Consider the following 20,732-nt stretch of genomic DNA (forward strand, 5'->3'; position numbering starts at 1 on the left):
GGCGCATGAAAAGATCGGGCAGTCTTCCCGCTTATCCTGCTACGACTTCTCTTCCTCTTCCTCTTGTTGTCTCCGATGTTTTAGTTCAGGGGTGTCCAAAGTTTTTGGCAGGAGGGCCACATCAGCTCTCTGACATTGCATTGGGGGCCGGGGAAAAAAGAATTAATTTGCATTTTAAAATTGAATAAATTTACATAAGTTTACATAAATGAATATATTAAAGATGAACTTATATGAAAGAATGAAGGTCTTGCAATAGCTCAAGGCCTATAAAAGGCCTTACACAAAGCAAGGCTGGCCTTTCCTTTGCTGCCACTACTGCATCACAGATGTGAAACAGCATGCAGTGGAGGAAGCCCTCATCCCGCAGCTCATGCGAGAGGTCAAACAGTCGCCCTCACACTGAGAGCAGTTGCGTCGGGCCAGTGTAGGCTCCAACAAATCTCCGGAGGGCCAGAGGCTCATTTTAGACTAGGGGCTCCCTGAGGGCCGCATTGAGAAGCCTCAAGGGCCGCAAGTGGCCCCAGGGCCGGGGTTTGGGCACCCCTGTTTTAGATGGTGAGCCTCTCAAGGCACAGACCTGTTCTCTCTAAATAAACTTGATAATAACAAAAACAGCGGGGACCCTAATGAATAGTGAGAGGCACATTTGATCACCACAAACCGGTTAGCCTTAATACTTTATTAGGACTGCAACTCCACAGGCACTTGCTAGAAAGTACATATCTTTGAACTTGGGACTTTCTTCCAAGTAAACACACCAAAGGTGCCATCCTAACCCACTTTCCAGCACTGACACAGCTGTGCCAGTGGGGCTTGTGCTGCATCCTGCAGTTGGGGGGCAGTCATGGGGGCCTCCTCAAGGTAAGGCAATATTTGTTCTTACCTCAAAGTTGCATTGCTGTTATGTCAGTGCTGGAAAGTGGGTTAGGCTTGCGCCCTAAGAATGCAATTCTGACCTGCGCCAGTACAACCAGGCCACAGTGGCCTGCGCTGTATTCTATGCAGGTTGGGAGGCTGCTGGAGGCCACCTCAGGGTAAAGGGATCTTTTCCTCCTTACCCCATGTAACACCCCAGCCTGCCGTATGGTGCTTCTTGGATCAGCTGTTTAGCTGGCCCAAATCCAAGCAGCCTGTGTGAGACTCTGAGACCAGCTTAGGATATGACATGCGCTGCTGCCACAGATCCCACCTCTCTCCCAGACCTGATTCTCCCTGTTCCATCCTTCCCCTGCCTAGAAATGCCTCTCTCCATCCCCAGATCACCCTTCCACCATTCTCGCCCCCCCCGCAATTCCCCCTCGCACCCCCCCTGGTGCAATTCTCGCACCCCCCCTGGTGCAATTCTACCTGCTTTAGGACAGGATGTGGCAGGCTGGCGCACATCCTTGTGATGGCGTGGCTCGCTCTCAAGTCACCGCAAACATGCTTTATGGCACATTTGTGACACTTGGGAGCCAGCACAGGGGCTCCCCAGTGGACTGTACACTTGGCTACTCAAATGACACGCTTAAGGTCATATCATGGGTGTTATTCTACGCGCATGCATAGAGATCCACAGTGCGGATCCACAGCCACGAAATGCATTTTGCTGCCCCCCTCATTTATGTACTACTCTACGTATATAGATAGGCTATCTTTAGAGAGGCCTCCCTGGTCCCATCACTGTATAGTTCCTAATGCCTGGGAAAGACCTACCCTTTAAGAAATCAGGTAATGGGGGGATTTTGCAGGGGATTCACCCAAAATTTCACTGCCATTGCCTTGATGGTTTCTTATGGTTTTCTGTCCTTTAGTTTTAGCTAATTCTCTCTTGATGCCTTTAAGTGGGTTTCGTTGCAGCCTTAAGACACAACCCTATGCATATTTAGTCTGAAGTCAGCCCCACTAATTTCAATGGCACTTATTCCCTAGGGAGGGGGAAGTCTTCTTCCTCTCTTTCCCTTTCTTCCTTTTCCAATCCAGGGAGTAGGAGCAATGGAGGCAAGTTGGTGGACAGAGAGGGGCACCCTTTGCACCAATCTGCTTCCTGAGGCAACGGCCTCAGTTGGCCTCATGTCTGGGCCGACCGTGCTTTTTGCATTGCTTTCCTGGTTCCTTTCAGGCTCATTCAGCCAGGTGCATGATTTCTCTCCAGGAAGGCAGTTAGGAGCTGCAGAAACTGGTTCTGATGATGCAATATTCATCTAGGAGAAATTGTTGTGGGCCGTGCTAATTTGTAGCTCTGTCCTGATTTGTTTTGGTGTGGCCTGGTTATCAAAGGAGAAGGCCGAGCAACATTTGGAATGGGAGGAAGACCTGCTATCATGGGTGAGACCTAAAACTGATTGTGCTTACAGCTTGCAGAAAGAGTGCTGAATAACCCCAGTCTGGACATTTCTGAGTAGACCTACATAGGATTGCACTGTTGGACTTGGCCATTCAAGTCGGCTGCTGGCGATGGGAGGTTCAAACTGGCTACATCCTCTGTGACTCTCATTCTGGTCAAGAAGCCGGCTTTTTCCTGTTTTCATCTTAATGCACCTCCCACCCGTGCAGCATTTTTGCACCTATTCACAAGGGGCATGGGTTGTAGACATCCACTGCAATTGTGAACATGCACTAGGGTGCGAAGGGATGCCTGGTGAGGCAGTTTGGTTCCCCAAACATGTTGTGATCCTTGCATAAGGTGCTTGACAAAGTAGAGGAGGTCCAAGTCCCTGTCCCAAGAAGCTTACAATCGAACAGAGGGACATAGAAAGGAGGGTGAACAGTGGAAGCAAACACATGTTCTTCAGGTATACGATTGTTAGGCTTAGTTGCAGTCACCTCTGGGGATGACAGGGTGGGGTCAAAGGATTCAAGAAAAGGTGGGTTTTGAGGAGGGATTTGTAGGCAGGGAGGCAGTTCCAGGCATCACAGAGTGGAAGGGAGAGGTCGATTAAGGGGGGATATAAGATATATAATAAATGTATGCACGGTGGGCGAGAGAAAAGCTTTACTCCCTCTCTCTCTTTCTCGCAATAATAGAGCCAGGCGTTAGTCATGGAAACTGATTGGTCAGAGATTCAGGACTGGCCAGAGGAAGGGCTTCTTCCTGTGGTGTGTTGGTCATCTGTGGAATTCCTTGCCACAAGGTGTGGTGATGAGCTTGGATGGCTTGAAAAGGGGGGTTGGGCCAATGCAACAGAGGCTTGTCAATGGCTGCTAGCCAGGATGAACCTCTGGGTTCAGCAACACACACCCTGTTGGAGAGACCTTTCTCCCCGACTTGTAGGCTTCCTGGAGTGTGGCCTGCTATGGGAGACCAGCTGGTGGATGAGGTGTGCCTTGGGTATACCTGATCTTCTTATGAGTCATTTGAGGGAGACCTTTGGACAGTGAAGGGTGGTGGAGCTTCCGGTGTAATAGTCACAGGCAGGTATGCTACAGGTGACTCCTCCCTACTTATCTGCACATGGATCCTGACCAGTTCCCACTGCCTTGGTTACTGGAATCCACCCTTTGCTTTCCTTTGCTTTGTCTACTTCCTTGTATTGCAAGAAAATGAAATGCCCCAGGAAAGACTGCAAAAAACCCCATCCCGGAGGACTAGGTTAGTTGGTTCCCGTCTGCATATTCTTCAGGCAGCAAGGCTAGCCTCTTAGCTTCACCACTGGTCCCTCCTCGCCTCTGACAGGCTGTAAGTAGAGCTTCCTCTTCGGCACACGAGTGCCAACTCATGCTTCCTGTGTGTAGTAATTCACCCCACGTGAAGCCTCACAAAGAGAGAGAAAGAGACAGCGCAACATGATGCCACACTGTGCTTCAAATTGGAGAGGCAATGTTGATTGGAGTCCCACCGTAGGCACGTTTACTCAGAAGTAAACTCCATTGCATGTGGTGGAGCTTGCTCCTAGGAAAGCGTGCATATAATTGCAGCCAAGAAGGGGACCCAAGGAAGCCTTTGATCTCTTGGCTAGAGGCACTTCCTCCAGGTTCTTGTGAAATTTGGGGAGGGTCTTCTTTGCACCAAGCCTACATTCGTTGGTACAGCAAAAGATCCATTTCTCTATGATCTCATAATACAAACAACTGTTTGATTTTCAGCGTCACGGAGGAATTTGTTTGCTTCGGAACCCGCAGTGAGAAGGAAGTGAATTGGATCGGTTAGGGCATCTATTTTTTATTTGTCATTATGCCATCAGCATCCAGGGTGCTTTCTGAGAACGGGGGGCGGAAAAGTCTCTGCCCTGAGGGGCTTACAGTCCAGATAGATCAAAGGGAGATGCCAGGGGAGGGGAAGGGGGATGGAAGCAAGAGTGAGCAGGGGAAGAGAGGGCAATTGTAGTACTTAAACTTGCTGGCAACAGGGAAGGAGGCTGGATGCAATCCGGCACATGTCTACTCACAAGTAATAGTGATGTCAAAGGCCTCCCAGAAGATGTGGCTCTTAAGAAGGGATTAGAAGGAAGTCAGAGAGCAAGCATTGCACATGTTTTCTAGAAGGTAGTTCTAGGCTTAAGGGGTGGCGAGAGAGAAGAGTCATTTGAAGTAAACCTCGGTGTGTTCAGCGGTGCTTACTCCCAGGTAAATCTGCAAAGGATTGTTTCCTGAATGCAATTATCCCCACTTAAGTTAGAGTTTCCATTGCATTTGTTTTTAGAACTGTTTATTTTTGGGAATTTTCCCCCCAAAACAAAAATGCATACAACTGGATTTAAAAAAATGCTAGGAAAACGTGAATCTTTGCAATGGAGAGTGGAACCCCCCATTACAGAACTGCTAGTTTTGAATGGATTACTGTGCTTTGTGTTCACTTCTGTTTCAAAGCAACCATTTGAGGTTTGGGTTCAGTTCTGGGCTGCTTATCTCTCTTCCCCAAGTGATTTTTGCGTTTTGGTTCAGATTTGGTTTGGATCCTTGGGGGTGGGGTGGGGATGGCGGTGGAAGCTCCGGAGTTGCTGCAGTAGAGGGATGGAGGGAAGGGAGCAGCATGTTTCTGATGTGCTTTCCGTCTCCCCCTCCCCCAGCTAATTGTAATAGCAATGTGGAACTTCCATGTTAGTGAGCAGTCAACCTCTAAATACCAATTAACTGGGGAGGAATGGCAGAAGAGGGCTATGGCTATCATGCCTTGCTCAAGACTTTTAAATCTGCCACGTGTACTTGGACACGTTGAGAAACAGGGTGCTGAAACTGGGGGCTTATGTTTTCTGAAAACTTAGCTCCTTTGGTGCAAGAAGGAAAATATTTCTCTCTTCCACAGAGCCAAGAGCCTGTGTTTGGTTTGGGAGAATGGGGGAAGAGAGGCAGCTTTGAACAGCAGGTCTAAACCTCATAGCTTGCCACAACTATGACAGTTATCTGTTCTGTTTCACCCACACCATCCCCTGCCTCGAATCCATCACCTTCCCCCGTTGACTTCCTGGGTCGAATGAGCAGACTGTTCCTCATCAGACCACAATAAATGTGTTCCTTTTAAGGAACCAAATTCTTTATGTTTTGCTGCAAAAAGCTATGGGTTAGAGCAGTGTTCCCAAACAGTGAGTTGGGACCCACTGTTGGGCCACGACCTGATTATTGGTGGGTCCCATAGCAGCCAAGCAGAGCCTCCAATGAAAACATGGGGGATGGAAAGATCAGAAAACTAATTGCCTTAAGCCCTGAGGCTGTTCAAAAATCCAATCATCATCATCATCAACTGCTAATTGCCCCACAAAGAGCTCAGCTTCTTGCAAACTGAGCTGCTGTGATTTGCAGGCATGTATAAATATAGGGAGATAAATGTTTGAGCATCTTTTTTTGGGGGGGGGGTTATAATTACTTGCAAATAAATAAATAACTGTTTTATAGATCTCTTTTTAAGTTTCGTAAACCTAGGTGGGTCCCGATAAAGTGTCGTTTTAAAAAGTGGGTCCCGGTGCTAAAAAGTTTGAGAACTACTGGGTTAGAGCAGTGGTGTCATTAATTATGTCTCTCCCCACGGCGGGGGGGTCCCAGTTGACTGAAAAACTGCCTGGTTCTCTTGTGATGTGTGCCCTCTTCTGTTCTTCTGACTCGAGATCTGGGTCCCCTCAGCATTTTGGCTGATCAGTCATGCTTTCTCTGGTATGTGGTTTCTGAGCATCTCATCCCTATCTGCATTTGGATGGTCTCTGTTGCTAAATGCGAATTGAAGCCATTTCTGCTCAATGTTGCATATACGCAACAGGGATCGAATGTGTACACCCGTGGGCTGGGCAGAAATGGGTTAAACCATAATCAGTCTCCTGATGGGAGAGGCAGCAGGAAACCAGATACCGAATACAGTATGAATGAGACATCTTGCATGTGAGGAAAGGGCTGTGGGAGGGGGGGATAGGTTTGCAGAGCTGGGGAAAAAATGCACAAGGAGGCTGACACACATTTAATGCCAGTTTCCACCCCGGCAACAGCACTGACCATCAGAAACTTCTACCCAGTTCCCCGTTTGCAGAAGATGTTAAACCTGTTGACCTTTTAATCTTAGGTTAAAAAACACCTTTGGTTAATCCTGTCGAGCAACTTTGTGTGTGGGTCACACCTTCTTTCCCTTAATAGCAGAGTAAACTCGCCCTGAATTCCGCCAGGGAGAACAGGTCACAAGCAGCATAGGTGAGACGAGCAATTATGGGACGCATAGAACCGATATCCAATATGGCTGTTATCGCGCGGGGAAGCTGCCATTGCAACAGCTTTATCCAGCGCTGAATCCATGCTTTGATCTGTCACTTCCCGGAACCCTCTGAACATGAGGACCGACCAGCTTGTGGGTTCTCCTTTGCTTCTAGGGTTGACTCCTAACGATGCCCAGAGCCGTGCTGAAGCTTATCGTAACTGGAGATGACTTTGGCTACTGTCCAAGAAGAAACCAAGGCATTGTGGAGTGTTTCCTTGCTGGCGCCATATCCAATGTTTCTCTCCTGGTCAATGGCAGCGCTGTGTCAAACGCCGTAGAGCTGGCAAAGAGGTAAGAAGGCCATTTCCTTGGTATTACAAGGAAGAAGACCCTGGAGGGGTCCTTGGCTACCCCTGCTGTAGCCACACACTCCATCCCCTGCTGCCACCCTGTTGCCTACTGGAGTGTGTTGCACACTGAAATGGAGCAGGGAGTGTGGTCTTGGGGGACTTCCAAAGAGCTTTTCCACAAGTGGGCCTCCATTTCTGTTCTACTTCCATACAGTGGACCTGCCTTATCTGCGAGTCCGGCGTCCGTGGATTTCACTTGCAGGGCACTCAAAGACACTCTAGAAGCCACTTTCGGGTCATAACAGGGCCAAGGGAGGGGGTTGTGCAAACCAGAAGCGGCTTCCTGAGCACCACTGAGCACATGCCCTGCAAATGTTGAAGTTTTGTAGTGCTACTGTAGGAAAGGCTATTTTCTGACTTATTTTGACTTTTAAAAACACACTTAAAAGCAGACCCCGTTATCCGGGGAGGGGGAGCAAAACCGAACCTCCATGGATACCAAGGGCTGACTGTATTTGCAAAATGGCAGAGACGTCTCAATTCGCCTGTGTTCATCCAGAGGCCACCAACAGTGTGGGCCGAGCCATGACTACTCAGAAGTAAGGCCCATCCAGCCAATAGGACTTACTCCCAGGAAAATGAGCATAGGATTGCAACCCAAGTCTAGTAATGCTGCCTGCCTAACTCCTCACTGCTCAGGGAAGAGGGAAGCCCACAATGAGAGTTGGATCACCTTATTACCCCAGTGGAAATCTTAACACTATTTTTCCTCTTGCATGGGAGTAGGTGCAGTTTTGCTGGTGCTTTTGCAAGTGAGTAATCTCTGTGGATGGAAGGTGCAATGCCTGCCTAAGCATCTGTAGGACTGTTTCCTTGGCGTTACAGAAGAGCTCTGATCTGGGTCAATCTTTTTGCTTGGTGCCATGATAAATATAGCTGTTGATTACCAGCTCTTTAATCCTTTTAACCATCTCTGCTGACGGAAGAGCTTCTTCCCATTGCTCATTGGATCAGCGGCACCGTTTTCTGCAAGGGTTTTGAAGTTCCCCTCCATCTGCCGTGCATGAGATAGAAGCATGGACTGATGTAAATAAGTGGTAGTTGATGGGGAATGGGGCCACCCCCATTTTGTCCTGCAGCCCCCATGCTCAGCCAACTGAGCATGTTCTGGTCCAGTTCTGGTCGCTGCATCTCAAAAAAGACATAGTGGAATTGGAAAAGGTGCAAAAGAGAGCTACTAGGATGATTGCAGGGCTGGGGCACCTTCCTTTTGAGGAAAGGCTGTGGCGTTTGGGCCTCTTCAGCCTAGAAAAGAGATGCCTGAGGGGGGACATGATTGAGACATACAAAATTATGCAGGGGATGGACAGAGTGGATAGGGAGATGCTCTTTACACTCTCACATAACACCAGAACCAGGGGACATCCACTAAAATTGAGTGTTGGGAGAGTTAGAACAGACAAAAGAAAATATTTCTTTACTCAGCGTGTGGTTGGTCTGTGGAACTCCTTGCCACAGGATGTGGTGCTGGCGTCTAGTCTGGACGCCTTTAAAAGGGGATTGGACAAGTTTCTGGAGGAAAAATCCATTATGGGGTACAAGCCATGATGTGTATGCGCAACCTCCTGATTTTAGAAATGGGTTATATCAGAATGCAAGGGAGGGCACCAGGATGCAGGTCTCTTGTTATCTGGTGTGCTCCCTGGGGCATTTGGTGGGCCGCTGTGAGATACAGGAAGCTGGACTAGATGGGACTATGGCCTGATCCAGTGGGGCTGTTCTTATGTTCTTATGTTAACTGAATTGTCAAATGAGGTCTTGAAATGGTGCATGGAGCCCCAAAAAGGTGCCTTGGGGAGGTGGAGCCAGTTGCATAATATCTTCTTAAGCAATGATTCATTTTTTTAAAAATTGGCTTTATTTATTTTTCACATGGTTATCCTACCCTTCCTCTTGGGCTGGTGTACCTAGTTCCTCCCCTCCTTTTATCCTCACAACAACCCTGTGAGGTAGGTGGGGCTGAGAGATAGCTGCTGGTCCAAGGTCACGCAGGAAGCTTTGTGGCTGAGTGGGGATTTGAACCTGGGTCCATCAGGCCTAAATCCAGCTCCTGAATCACTACGCAATCCTGGCTTTACACACACACCCACAGTTTAGTACAGCATCTGGCTCAGGGTTCGGCTCATGTTCCAAACAAGCCTGGTTGCAGTTTGAACCTGGGTTCTTGGGAACTTGAGAAAAATAAAATTCAAGGCACAAGGGCAAGTGAGGGGGCAGGCCGAAGGTTTAGGGGTGGCTTTAGTGTTACCGAAAGGGCTGTTTTGTTGAGGGGAATTATTGCACTGCCCTCAATGGAACCTTAGGATCGTAGGCTGATCTCGGAAGCTAAGCAGGGTCATGCCTGGTTAGTACCTGGATGGGAGACCGCCTGGGAATACCAGGTGCTGTAGGCTTCTACCATAGTCTTTCGAGACTGAAGGTTGCCAACTAATGCAGAGAAATTCCCTTTTGCTTAAAGAGGAGACTGAGAGAAAGAAAACTTTCAATAAAAGATTATAGTTTTATTGCAGAAGCACAAAGGTAAACATAATGCACATGGAGAAATGATAAGTGTATGTTTCTTGGTCCTAGTACTTGAATCTAGTGTACCTAGCTTTCATGGTGGTTGCGTGTAAAGAGTATTTGGTGCATCCGAGGAAATTAGAAAAAGGAAAGGATGTAGGGAAGGATTTTAGGGGTTCCTGATCTGCCAACCCTAGCTGCTAACTAAAGATGGGGAGAGAAGGGGAGAAAAAGGGGGGGAGAAGGGAAAGAGTTCCAGGCTCAAGATAGTTACCTGTCCTGTAGAGCAGTTGGGGGGGGGGAGTCCTGTGTAGAGGACCCTCTGACGTGACACAAATGTGTTGGTCCTTGGAGGGAGAGAGAGAGAGAGCATGTGAGAGGATGCCTTCTCTTAAAAAGGGGTTTGGAGACGGTGCTGAGCTGGATGGTAGCTTGATTACTACCACACAGCAGGGTGCTTGGAGTATGTAAAACATTGAAAGAGGATCAGGATGTCAGTTATCAGCAAAATTCAATGGGGTCTATGGCTGGCTTCCTAGATGGGGGAACTTAAACAATAAACAGTGATTGGGTTAGGAGACACTTACACAGTGATTGGGTAAGACACAAGAAGGCAGTTCGAGTTTGCATACAGTTCTTAAACGGTGATTGGGTTAAAACAATACAATGAATACAGTAATGTAGGAGACACTTAAACAGTGATTTAAGACACCAGACTGTGTCTGGTGACATTAAGACACCATAATGTGTGACTATGGGGGTGGTGGTGGTGGTGGTTGTGTAACCCTGAGCTTGTGACTTGACCAGAGTTCTGGAAATGTGGCCTGTGTGCTGGGAGAAGTTTAGCCTGCACGATATTTTAGTCCGTAGTAACATAACCAGATAATAGAGAGAACATCACAACTAAAAGGCAAAAGGGGATTTTCACGTAACATTAGATCCCTGTCTGATCGACCTGTAACTCAGGAGCAAATTTTTCCCCACCCTCTTCTACCCTGCTCCATGTTTTGAATGTTTGAATGCTCCCCTTGTTGGGATGCTCAACAAGGAACTTCCCTAGCAAAAGACACAATCTTCCCTAGATATCCATCTCGTATCATGACAATGCTTCTTACAGGTAACCTGCATTTTAATATATTCGTTTTCTAGGTACTGCATCCCGATAGGACTCCACGCCAACCTTTCTGAGGGCTCCCCTGTTTGCCCAGCGTTAAAGGAGAAGTCCTCGCTGCTCAACAAAGAAGGCTTCTTCCATGGAAAAATGGGGATCAGGACCGCATTAGCAGAAGGTGTCCTTAAGATGGCCGAGGTGGGAGGAAAAAAACACGCAAACTTTCAGCATTGTCTGTAGGAGTTACCATATGGAGTTTATTAACTTAAATCACCACCTGCTATGAGTTTGGTCTCTCTAGAGCAGGGGTGCCCAAACCCCGGCCCTGGGGCCACTTGAGGCCCTCGAGGCCTCTTAATGTGGCCCTCAGGGAGCCCCCAGTCTCCAGTGAGTCTCTGGCCCTCCAAAGATTTGCTGGAGCCCACACTGGCCCAACGCAACTGCTCTCAGCGTGAGAGCGACTGTTTGACCTCTTGTGTGAGCTGTGGGATGAGGGCTCCCCTCCACTGCTTGCTGTTTCACATCTGTGATGCAGTAGCGGCAGCAAAGGAAAGGCCAGCCTTGCTTTGTGCAAGGCCTTTTATAGGCCTTGAGCTATTGCAAGACCTTCATTCATTCATATAAGTTCATCTTTAATATATTCATTTATGTAAACTTATGTAAATTTATTCAAATTTTAAATGTAAGTTAATTCTTTTTCCCCCCTGGCCCCAACACAGTGTCAGAGAGACGATGTGGCCCTCCTGCCAAAAACTTTGGACACCCCTGCTCTACTAGAGCAGTGATCTTCAACCTTTTTCATTTCACGGCACACTGACAAGGCATTAAAATTGTCAAGGCACACCATCAGGTTTTTGACAATTGAGAAGGCACACCATGCTGCCAGTGGAGGCTCACATCCCCCATCGGCCCTACTAACAAATGACCTCCCCTCAAATTCCTGTGGCACACCTGTGGACCACTCACGGCACACCAATGTGCCATGGCGCAGTGGTTGAAAATGGCTGCTCTAGAGTCATGCCAGCCTTGAGGCCCATTGGGCCTGTTGCTTCAGGAAGCGACTGGGGGAGTGTCACCTGCCTGCCTCTTCCTTCTCAGATTTTTAAAAAAAGTAGAGGGTAACAGAGCAGGCGAGGAAGCAGGAAGAAGAGAATAGGGGGCTAGAGTGTCTGCTGGTTTTAAAAAGGAAGAGGCAAAAGAACAGGAGAGGATGTGTAGGTGAGAAGAGAGTGGTTGGGTAGAGTGCCTGCTTCCTGGATTTGAAAAGGATGAGGGAATGGAGGAGAGTAGCGTGGTGGGCTAGAATTACCTGTGTTCATACCAGCTTTCATTCTTTCTTCTAGGTGAAACAGGAATTAACAGCTCAGGTTGATTTGTTCTTTGAACTAATGGGCCATGCACCTCATCACATGGATGGACACCAGCATGTTCATGTTCTCCCAGGTAGGGTGTGCTGCGCTAGGTGATCCGAATGTCCTCCTACACTTGGTAGTGTAGATGCTTGCTGGAAAAGAATCAATGCTTTGCTTTTGTACAAGAGGCACCAAAGATTCAAAAGCAAGCATGCCTTAGGAGGTATGGAGCATGTTTGTGTGGGTGCGTCTCAGCGCCTCTCCCCACTCCCAGCATGGATTTTCCATGTGGCCCAGAACCTTGAGATATCTCAAAGCTGCCTTACTCAAGTCAGACCCTTGACCAGTCAAGGGTTAGTATAATCGTCACTGATTGGCTCTCCGGGCTTTCAGACAGGTGGTCGTTCTCACCCTACCTGGAGTTTCCAGGGTCACCTGGAACCTTCTACATGCAAATCAGGAATTTGCCAGGGAGCTATGAGCAGCATTGGCTCAAAACATTTACAGCAATACTTTGACTTTCATCCACTTGACATTCATTGCTTTGCTCTTTCAGCCATTTTCAGTTATAACCATCTTTCAAATTTTGTCCGCGTGCTTTCCTTCCTTTGTCCGATTTCATCCAACCTTCCACAATGTTCGCCAATGTTCATACGTTTATTTTTATTTTATTTAGGTTTCACACACATTCACGTGTTATGTAGTTTTTTATGTACGTTAATGTGTTACGTACACTTTTCGCTGGTTCAATACGGCTCTGCTTTGATGTTCATTCATTTTTGACTTTTATCCATGCTCTGGTCCCTAAGCAGACAAAAGCACAAGGCATGGCTGTACTGGTTGAAACAATGGTTGGCAACCTTTAGTCTCGAAAGACTATGGTATAAGCCTACAGCACCCGGTATTCCCAGGCGGTCTTCCATCCGAGTACAAACCAGGCCTGACCCTGCTTAGCTTCCGAGATCAGACAAGATCGGGCGATAGTGTTCAGTATAGGGAGATGGTTGGCAACCTTCAGTCTCGAAAGACTATGGTAGAAGCCTACAGCACCCGGTATTCCCAGGCGGTCTCCCATCCAAATACTAACCAGGCCTGACCCTGCTTAGCTTCTGAGATCAGACAAGATTAGGCATGTGCAGGGTAACAGTTGCTGCAGTTTTCAAGTAGGGCCCTGCCAAGAAACCCTGGAGAACACTGACACTGGTATCAACCCTGGTTAGATGGTTGACAACTTGTTAATGACACTGACACTGGTTAATGTTGACACCAATGAGCGAGTTGGATCAATGTTCTGATTTGGCTTTGGAAAGCTTTATATGTCCAGTTTAATTAAACCAAGTCCAGGAGGACAGTAGAAATGGTTCCCCATCTGTTATTCATGCAAGAGCCTGTGGCTACATGGTCTCCACTTTCCGCTTGCCACAAATAGGAAAATAAGCTGCATCTTGGTTTCTGACCAGAAATAACCCTTTGCCTTTTTTCTCCCTATTTCCCTTCCAGAGATCAGGCATGTATTTGCACAGGTAATGGAGGATTACAGGATCACATACACACGTGTCCCCATAGAGCCAGACCTTCCCCGCTGTGATTGGATAGACCCGCCGCTGATGGACTTCTATCTCGGCGTGGAAAAGGATTCGATTGATACAGTGGATGTGTTCAGGAAGCATGGGATCAGGTGACTCGCCCTTACTTTGAAGTGATTTGTCTTGCCCAGGGTCAACCCAAGACCTCCCAGCTCCTGCAAGCCATACCAAATGCCACATACTCCCTATTGTAACCCCCACTTCTGCTGTTCCTCCTTGCTGGTTTTGATGAAGGCAACGGAGCAGAAGAGGAAGTGTGTAGGAGAATATAGTGCTTGGTTAGAGAGTCCGATGTTCTCCACGCCTCCACACTTCCCCCTCTGTTCTGTTCCTCCTTTTGTTTTCTAATTCAGGCTGTGGAGAAGCAGGTATAAAAGGTAAAAATAAATCCATTTGTGCTGCAGTGATCTCGAAACTGTATGGCTGGTAATTGTTTGGCCAAGACCGTGTTGGTGCAGCAATGACAGCGAAAAGGCTCCAGCAGCTGCGGTTTAACGGCTGTGTGATTTTAACCCCCTCCTGCTTCTCTTCACAGGTGGCCAGATATATATATTGGTCTGAGCACCATGGGGAAAAACATGTCTGTCGGCAACATCCTTGGCGCCATTGATAACGCGACAGCGTCCCTAGAGAAGCAGACCCCCTCCGTCCCTTCTAGTTTCGCCTCGTCCCCAGGTCAAGACATCAGAACTGTAACCATTGAGTTGATGACGCATCCAGGGTACCCCAGCGTCCCCCCAGTTGGAGGCTGCGGCGAGGGACCCGATGATTTCTCACAATCCTGGGAACGCTTGCACGAACTGGAGACGTTAAAAAACCCAGAGCTGCAAAGCCAGTACCACATTAGGAACATCCAGCTATGTGCGTTTAAGAACTTGGAACTGTGATTGTGAGAGGAGGGCACTTTCATATGTGGGTACTTGGTGGATTAATCATGATGCTAAGTTACGGTTAACGCCCCCAAATGTGGGCAACCGTGACGTGGCAGAATTACAGCAGAGTTTCCAGTTAGAGAAGTCGGAAGAGAAGAGCCTGAGCTCTTGCAGAAGGAAGAAGAGCTGCAGCCCAGCTTGCGGGAATAGCAGCGTTTGAGCTGCACTGCGTAGAAGATTCTAGAAGCAGGAAAGAATGTATGGGAGACTGTGCATGCTTCTCTCATAGCTGATCCAAGACTTCCTGGCAACTGGGGTGGTGTCCAAAAGCCCTCCCCCTTTACCGGACAGCACTCCAGCTGCTTCCTTGTCCTCCCTGTTCACTGGGTTTGCAGAGGAAGTGTAGGGGAGTGAGCACCAGCTTTCCTCTCCTCCGTCGCTTCAGTCTTCTCTTCCTTTTCAAATTCACGGAGTGGGTGGAGGGGAAGCAGTGGAGAAGGTCAGGCAGAAGTGGGTAGCCCTCCCCACTACTTTGCTGCCAGAGGCGTCTACCTCAGTCGGCCTCCTGAACGGGTCAGCCCTGCTTTTTATTCCTGGACGTATCCTTGTAGACTTGCCTCTGGTGCAAAGCAAGACAGCTGCAATGGTTAGCAATTTCTAGTCCGTGTATTCTGTGTTTTTGGCAGCCTGGCCCATTCTACAGGGTCTTTATGATCCTGCAAGTTCTGCCCTAAATCAAGTGAAGCTGCTCCCCCCCCACGTCCCAAACACCATGCCAATAAAAGCCAAATTCTGCAACCTGCGTAAATGGTCAGAATGTGCATGTTTCCTTGTTTGCATGCTTCGGGTTGTGAGCAAAAGGGGGAATGCAAGGCAGGCATGGAAGCCTGAGTTGTAGCCAGTCTACCCAGCCTTCCAGAGACACAATTTCCATAAGTTGCCTTATGCACATGGCAGGCTCTAGGCTTAGGGGATCCTCGGCAAACTGGCCTCTGGTGCACACCTTTTTCCCTGGACAGGAGTTTCTTTCATTTTTGGTGGTAGGAACAGGGCCTGCCCCCTGCCCTGTTCCCCACCCCCTCACTGTCCAAAACAGAGCTCTGCAACACTGTATGAGGCCATACTATATAGGGCCAGAGATGACATCATGGGCATTGAGGATCTGTGCCAGCCATTTTCAACCATGTTCATCTCATGGCACACTGACTAGGCACTGAAATTGTCAAGCCACACCATCAGTTTTGGGACACTTGACAAGGCGCACTGTGCTGCCAGTGCAGGGCTCAGATCTCCCAGTAGCCCTACTAATAAATGACCCCCCAAACTGCTGTGGCATACCAGCGTGTCACAGCCTAGTGATTGAAAATCACTGATCTATGCCCCTCTGAGGGCCTGTGAATGCCAAGCAATAAGGAGGACTTGCTGCTCATTTAATCTGCTCTTAAACTGGCTGGAGGACTGGGCCCATGGCCAGGACCATCCATGACTATCAAACCCGCCCCCACGCACAGCGAGCGCTTCTGTTTATCTGACTGAGAAGCATCATCGGGCACTACCTTGCCAGGAGCACCCCTGCACATGCCTAATCTAAGAAGCTAAGCAGGGTCAGGTCTGGTTAGTACTTGGATGGGAGACCGCCTGGGAATAGCAGGTGCTGTAGGCTTCTACTATAGTCTTTCGAGACTGAAGGCTGCCAACCAACCATGTCTCCAGACTCATCTGTGGGGCCAAGGTGGTCGATTTAGGGCTTGGCAGGGAGGCACCCCTCCACCCCCACCCACCTTCACATTCAGAAAGAAAGAGGGGAGTAACGGAGGAAGCACAGGGAAGAGAAGGGCAGCAGGCTACGGTGGAACAAGGACGATACACAAGTCTTTGCTACCGTTTTAATTTCAGCATCATCACTGGTACTGTCTGAACACAAAACATCAGTTTGGGTAAAGCAATCGCTTTGACTACCTGTATTGTCACCAGTCTCTGCAACTGCTCTACCTCTTAGCCTATCAAGGAGTCGATATTTCAAATTAAATCCCAATTTTTGTTGTTGTGGTGTGAAGCAGATGCTTCCGCCTACTTAAATTGGATTAAGCCATGCAATAGCCTCCTGGGTGCCATCTTGAAATGTTTCACAACAGTATCCTAGGTTCTAAGCAATTGACTTTGAACGCCCACACACCAGGCAGAACCACCAGGGCCTCTGATGGGGTGTCCAACGGCTCCTGCCAGAGCTTGGCAGAAGCTGCTCCGTGTGGCATGGCGTAGTTGAAAAAGAAGTCATTGATGTAGATAAGGAAGTATAGAGGAGCAGAGGATGGTACACCAGGTAAGGGGAACATATTTACCGCAGAAAAATGGCACCCACAGAGGTTGAACACTGTTGAGCCTTAGGCTTGCCCTGCACTCAGAGTGAAATGCCTGCCAAACCCCCCACCTATTGGAAAAGAATTCTTGGGAAACGGCAAGGGAAGGTTTGAGAGCATTTTATTCATTTACTTTTATTTCAGGTAGCAGAACGGAATTGCAAGAAAGCCTATACCAGTACAAGTAGGGCGGTGTAGACTCGGATCTCAAACTACACGGGTAGAATTCAGCTTCGGTTAGGGAACCAGCCAGAACCAAAAGAGAGAACACGCCTGAATGCTGCGTCGTCATTGCCTTGTCACCTCTACATTCGTGCATGCCACAAGATCACCACACTAAGGCGGGCTTGGTTTCTCTCCCCCCCCCCCCCCGCCACTCTATTCCTAGACAAAGTTGGCCTTGGAAGTCTTCCACTTTTCTCTGCTCCTCACTCCATGCCTTGAAGCAAACAAACCATCTAAAGCAAATGGATTTGACCTCTGAGGACAGGCTGTGGCGAAGTAAAGAAGCCTGAGGATCAGGCGTTTATTTCTATATTCAGAGCTACACCTCTCGAGACCTACCCTTCATCACACAACTGGAGAGTAGAGAGCAGTGTGAACAGCGGGAAAGTTAGTGTGGGTGCAGTGCTGGAAACACTGGTCCCTGTTGCAGCTGCACAGAAGTCTATCTCTCCTCAGCACTCATTACTGCGGATGTTTCACTGTCGCCCCGCTTCCCTTACTGCCTTTGAAAATGCCTGCCTCTCTCGCCTCTGCCTGAGCGGCAGGATTTTGTACTTGAGGGGCATTAACTGAAGATCAGTGAATATCTCATGGAAGAGGTACCGGATCAGAAGGTTTCAGGTTCAGGTTCTAGAGTTTTCTTCACAATGTGTGTTCCGGCTTTTGGGTGACCCAGTTCCTCAGAGACCCAGTTCCTTCAGTGACACATCTGCACTCAAGCTGAAGCAATTTGTGTGACTATAGAAAATGTGCTACTGTGATCACTAATCAGTTGCTTGGGGGCGTAGCCAATAAGGCCAACAGCTCAGATGCTGGACTGACGGGGGGGGCATGCCTGCCTCCACTGCTTGCTAGATTCAAGGTACAAAGCAGAAGAGACTGGAGAGAAAGGTCAGAGCAACCCTGGCATACTAGCTCACCACTCTCACCTCCAAGTCCAAGCACACCGCTGGGGAAGCCTCTATTGCTATGCCATGAGGTTTTGGACTAGAGACTATGGCTGTCACGCTGGAGGAACAGGGTCATGCATCATCAATGTAAGAAAATTCTAGAACACATGAATCAGCTCCTAGAAGCAAAAACTACTGTTGGCTAGCATGCGGTTTCAGGTTATCAGGAGGGGGAGGGATAACGGGAATTTTCTACCATCTCCTTTTTAGGTGCAAGGGAGAAGAGCACACCAGCATGGCAGAGATAGGTGTTAATTCTGAAACAGCATTTCTCTGAATTGCTAAAACCCGCCAGTTCCCTTTTTCAGACAGCACCAGTTCACATATATGCAGCTTGACCTGAGAGGTTGACAATTAAAGAGAAGAGAGAGATAATATTTCTCACTAGCAAAGTAACAAGAGCGACAGATAAAATGGTATATAGAGAAGTGCACTGAACAAGAGGCTAGTATGGCAACAGCTGTAACCAACGTGAAAATGAACACAGCTCATTTCGATGCAAGGCAGAACTTACATACACTTCAGTTCGACAGAAAAAAAAATTTGGCATTTTCTTTTTATTTTGAATCTGCGTGAGCGTGAAACTAAACAAAGTCAGTACCAACTTTCGGCAAATGAAGACACAAAAATTGTGGAAATTTTGGTAAATCGACAGTGCTGCTCACCAAGCCTGAACACACACACTTAGGAAATGCAAGTGTCCATTAAGTAAAGGTAGTTTTTTGTGTGTTTTTTTGTTTTTTACTTTAAATCTCCTACCAAAGAATTTGTCTAAGAACACTTAAAACAGAGATGCTTCATACCCCAACTTATAAGGAAAAAAAAAAGCTTTATAGTTCTCAACATAGGAACTTGGCTGTCAAATCTTTTATGGTCTTTAAATCATAGCTGGAGTAGGGAAGACAAGAGAGGGTCTATACAAAAAACATCAACACCCAGAAGGTTCCTCTATTGTGCCCCTGACACACAACAAGTCCTGAATGTTGCAAAGGCAAACTCTAAATTTCCAGACTCCTTACAACCTGGGTGCAGAGGGATTTATTTATGCAAGTTCTTGGAAAAGAGATATGTATTTCCCACTAAAATTTCACTGGGGTGGGGCCAAATCCTTGCTTAAACCAGGTGCTAAAAGTTCAGTTGCTCAGAAGGTGTGTTCTGGTCACACAACTAGATCACTTTTTAAGGGATTCTAAAATTTAAAATATTAGAAGTAAAAATTGAAAGCAGCTGTTCGGTTTCTAAATAGGAAGATTGAATCTTAAACTTATGCAGAAAAACCTGGGATAAGAAGAAAAAACTTGGTTGTCCCTTGAAATGATTTGATCTAATTCTGGAAGGCTGCACTTCATACAACTCTTTCTGAAGAGCAGAAGAGCAAGACAACTGGTCTCTTATTGCTTCATGGTAATTCCATAGTTTTCCAAGAACAGAATCACTTAACCCATTATTTGGGGAAAGTTAACTCCACAACAAAGAGGTAATTGGATGGAAACATGGATTCAAAGGACTAACTATTTTTGTCTCTTCAAAACTGACATGTCAGATATACTAACCCTCTCCCCTCCCTCCCCAAAGGGGGGAGGACAAGGAGGTTGCGATCTCCTGCTCTGGTACCTCTTGGTCCCCAATCTGAAATACTTTATGCTGCTCTGAGTAATTATGTCTCCTACATAGACTGCATAGATATTAAGAACAAAAGTGAACAAACAAAAGTTAAAAAAAAAATCACATTCCCCACTATTCTTTTGCTACAGAAAATCCTGTGTCAAAAAAAAAAAAGATTTCCAGAAGCAGGACATAAGCCATATTGTAATTCACGCATGCACACAAAAGCTCGGAGTTCCCCATTTAATAAACATTATTGTGGTAACATCAGCCAGATTTACATATGATCTGGGCTCAGTTCTGATTATTTCACGGAGTACACGTGGTGGATTTATTATTTTACAAACTGAAGTTAAGAGAAACTTGGGACCAAGTTCCACAAAGCGCAGTGCAACATTTCAAGAGGGAAAAAAAGGAAGCGACTGCCAGACATCCAACTTTTTTTCTTCTTTTTTGCCAGGACAACAATATAATTTTGCTAAGACATCAGTGTGATGGTGTTTATGAAGGGGGGGGGGGAGAAGGAAAAGGGGAGAAGACAAATTAAACGAAACAGAAAAAAAAGAACTGCAGGAGGAAAATAAGAAACAGCCACAACCTTTTTGAACTTTTAAGGGCAATTATAGGTCTAAGATACTTTTGATAAATTCTGACAAGAAAAAAAAAAGAGAGAAAGAAACAGCATCTTTTAAAGTGTATTGAAGCAGTGATTTTAAACAAAGAAAGCAGAACTAGAACATCTGAGGTTTTTAATCCTTTCTTTACAGGTTACCTAGACCACTTTTGATTAAGAAACTGTAGAAAGTTAGTAAGAGCCACAAGCTAAACACCGAGAGGTGGCACTTGTCAATTTTCCATAGAGTCCTGCTTTGTGGGGTGTCTGAAATGCACTGCTCCAGATCTTCTCTCACACATTTGCTGACATCAACTCTGTCAGATTCTTATTTTATTTTTTAATTTTTGTTTTTAGTCCACTGGTCGCTTTTCACCATATTTCTTTGTAAACTCTTCAGCGTTCTTACAGAATTTTTTACGGTCCTTAGAGTATTCTTCGGCTAGGTCAGCCCGAAGTGGATGCTCAGGCTGGGGGTCGTTCACCAGTGCTATGAGGGACTGGATTACTGCCAAAAAAAAGAGCACAAAAGCCATCAGTGTGGGCAC

General features: G+C 47.2%; 2 protein-coding genes and 1 pseudogene across 2 annotated transcripts in view; 1 reads left to right on the top strand and 2 right to left on the bottom strand.

Moving 5' to 3' along the window:
* Positions 1-6,785: 6,785 nt before the first annotated feature.
* YDJC (YdjC chitooligosaccharide deacetylase homolog) lies at positions 6,786-14,446 on the top strand. The gene is made up of 5 exons (XM_066610030.1): positions 6,786-6,949; positions 10,660-10,819; positions 11,965-12,064; positions 13,474-13,651; positions 14,095-14,446. Exons 1-5 carry the CDS (start codon positions 6,786-6,788, stop codon positions 14,444-14,446), a joined length of 954 nt encoding a protein of 317 aa, XP_066466127.1.
* LOC136634984 (5S ribosomal RNA) lies at positions 13,012-13,131 on the bottom strand (annotated as a pseudogene).
* Positions 14,447-18,503: 4,057 nt separating the features above from the next.
* UBE2L3 (ubiquitin conjugating enzyme E2 L3) overlaps positions 18,504-20,732 on the bottom strand; it is a 30,446-nt gene continuing 28,217 nt past the window's right edge. The window contains exon 4 of the mRNA XM_066609933.1: positions 18,504-20,692. Coding sequence (XP_066466030.1) covers positions 20,538-20,692 — 155 coding nt within the window. The 3' untranslated portion in view covers positions 18,504-20,537. The remainder of the gene's footprint in view (positions 20,693-20,732) is intronic.

The sequence above is a fragment of the Tiliqua scincoides genome, chromosome 14 (genome assembly GCF_035046505.1).
Source record: "Tiliqua scincoides isolate rTilSci1 chromosome 14, rTilSci1.hap2, whole genome shotgun sequence".
NCBI classification, from domain to species: domain Eukaryota; kingdom Metazoa; phylum Chordata; class Lepidosauria; order Squamata; family Scincidae; genus Tiliqua; species Tiliqua scincoides.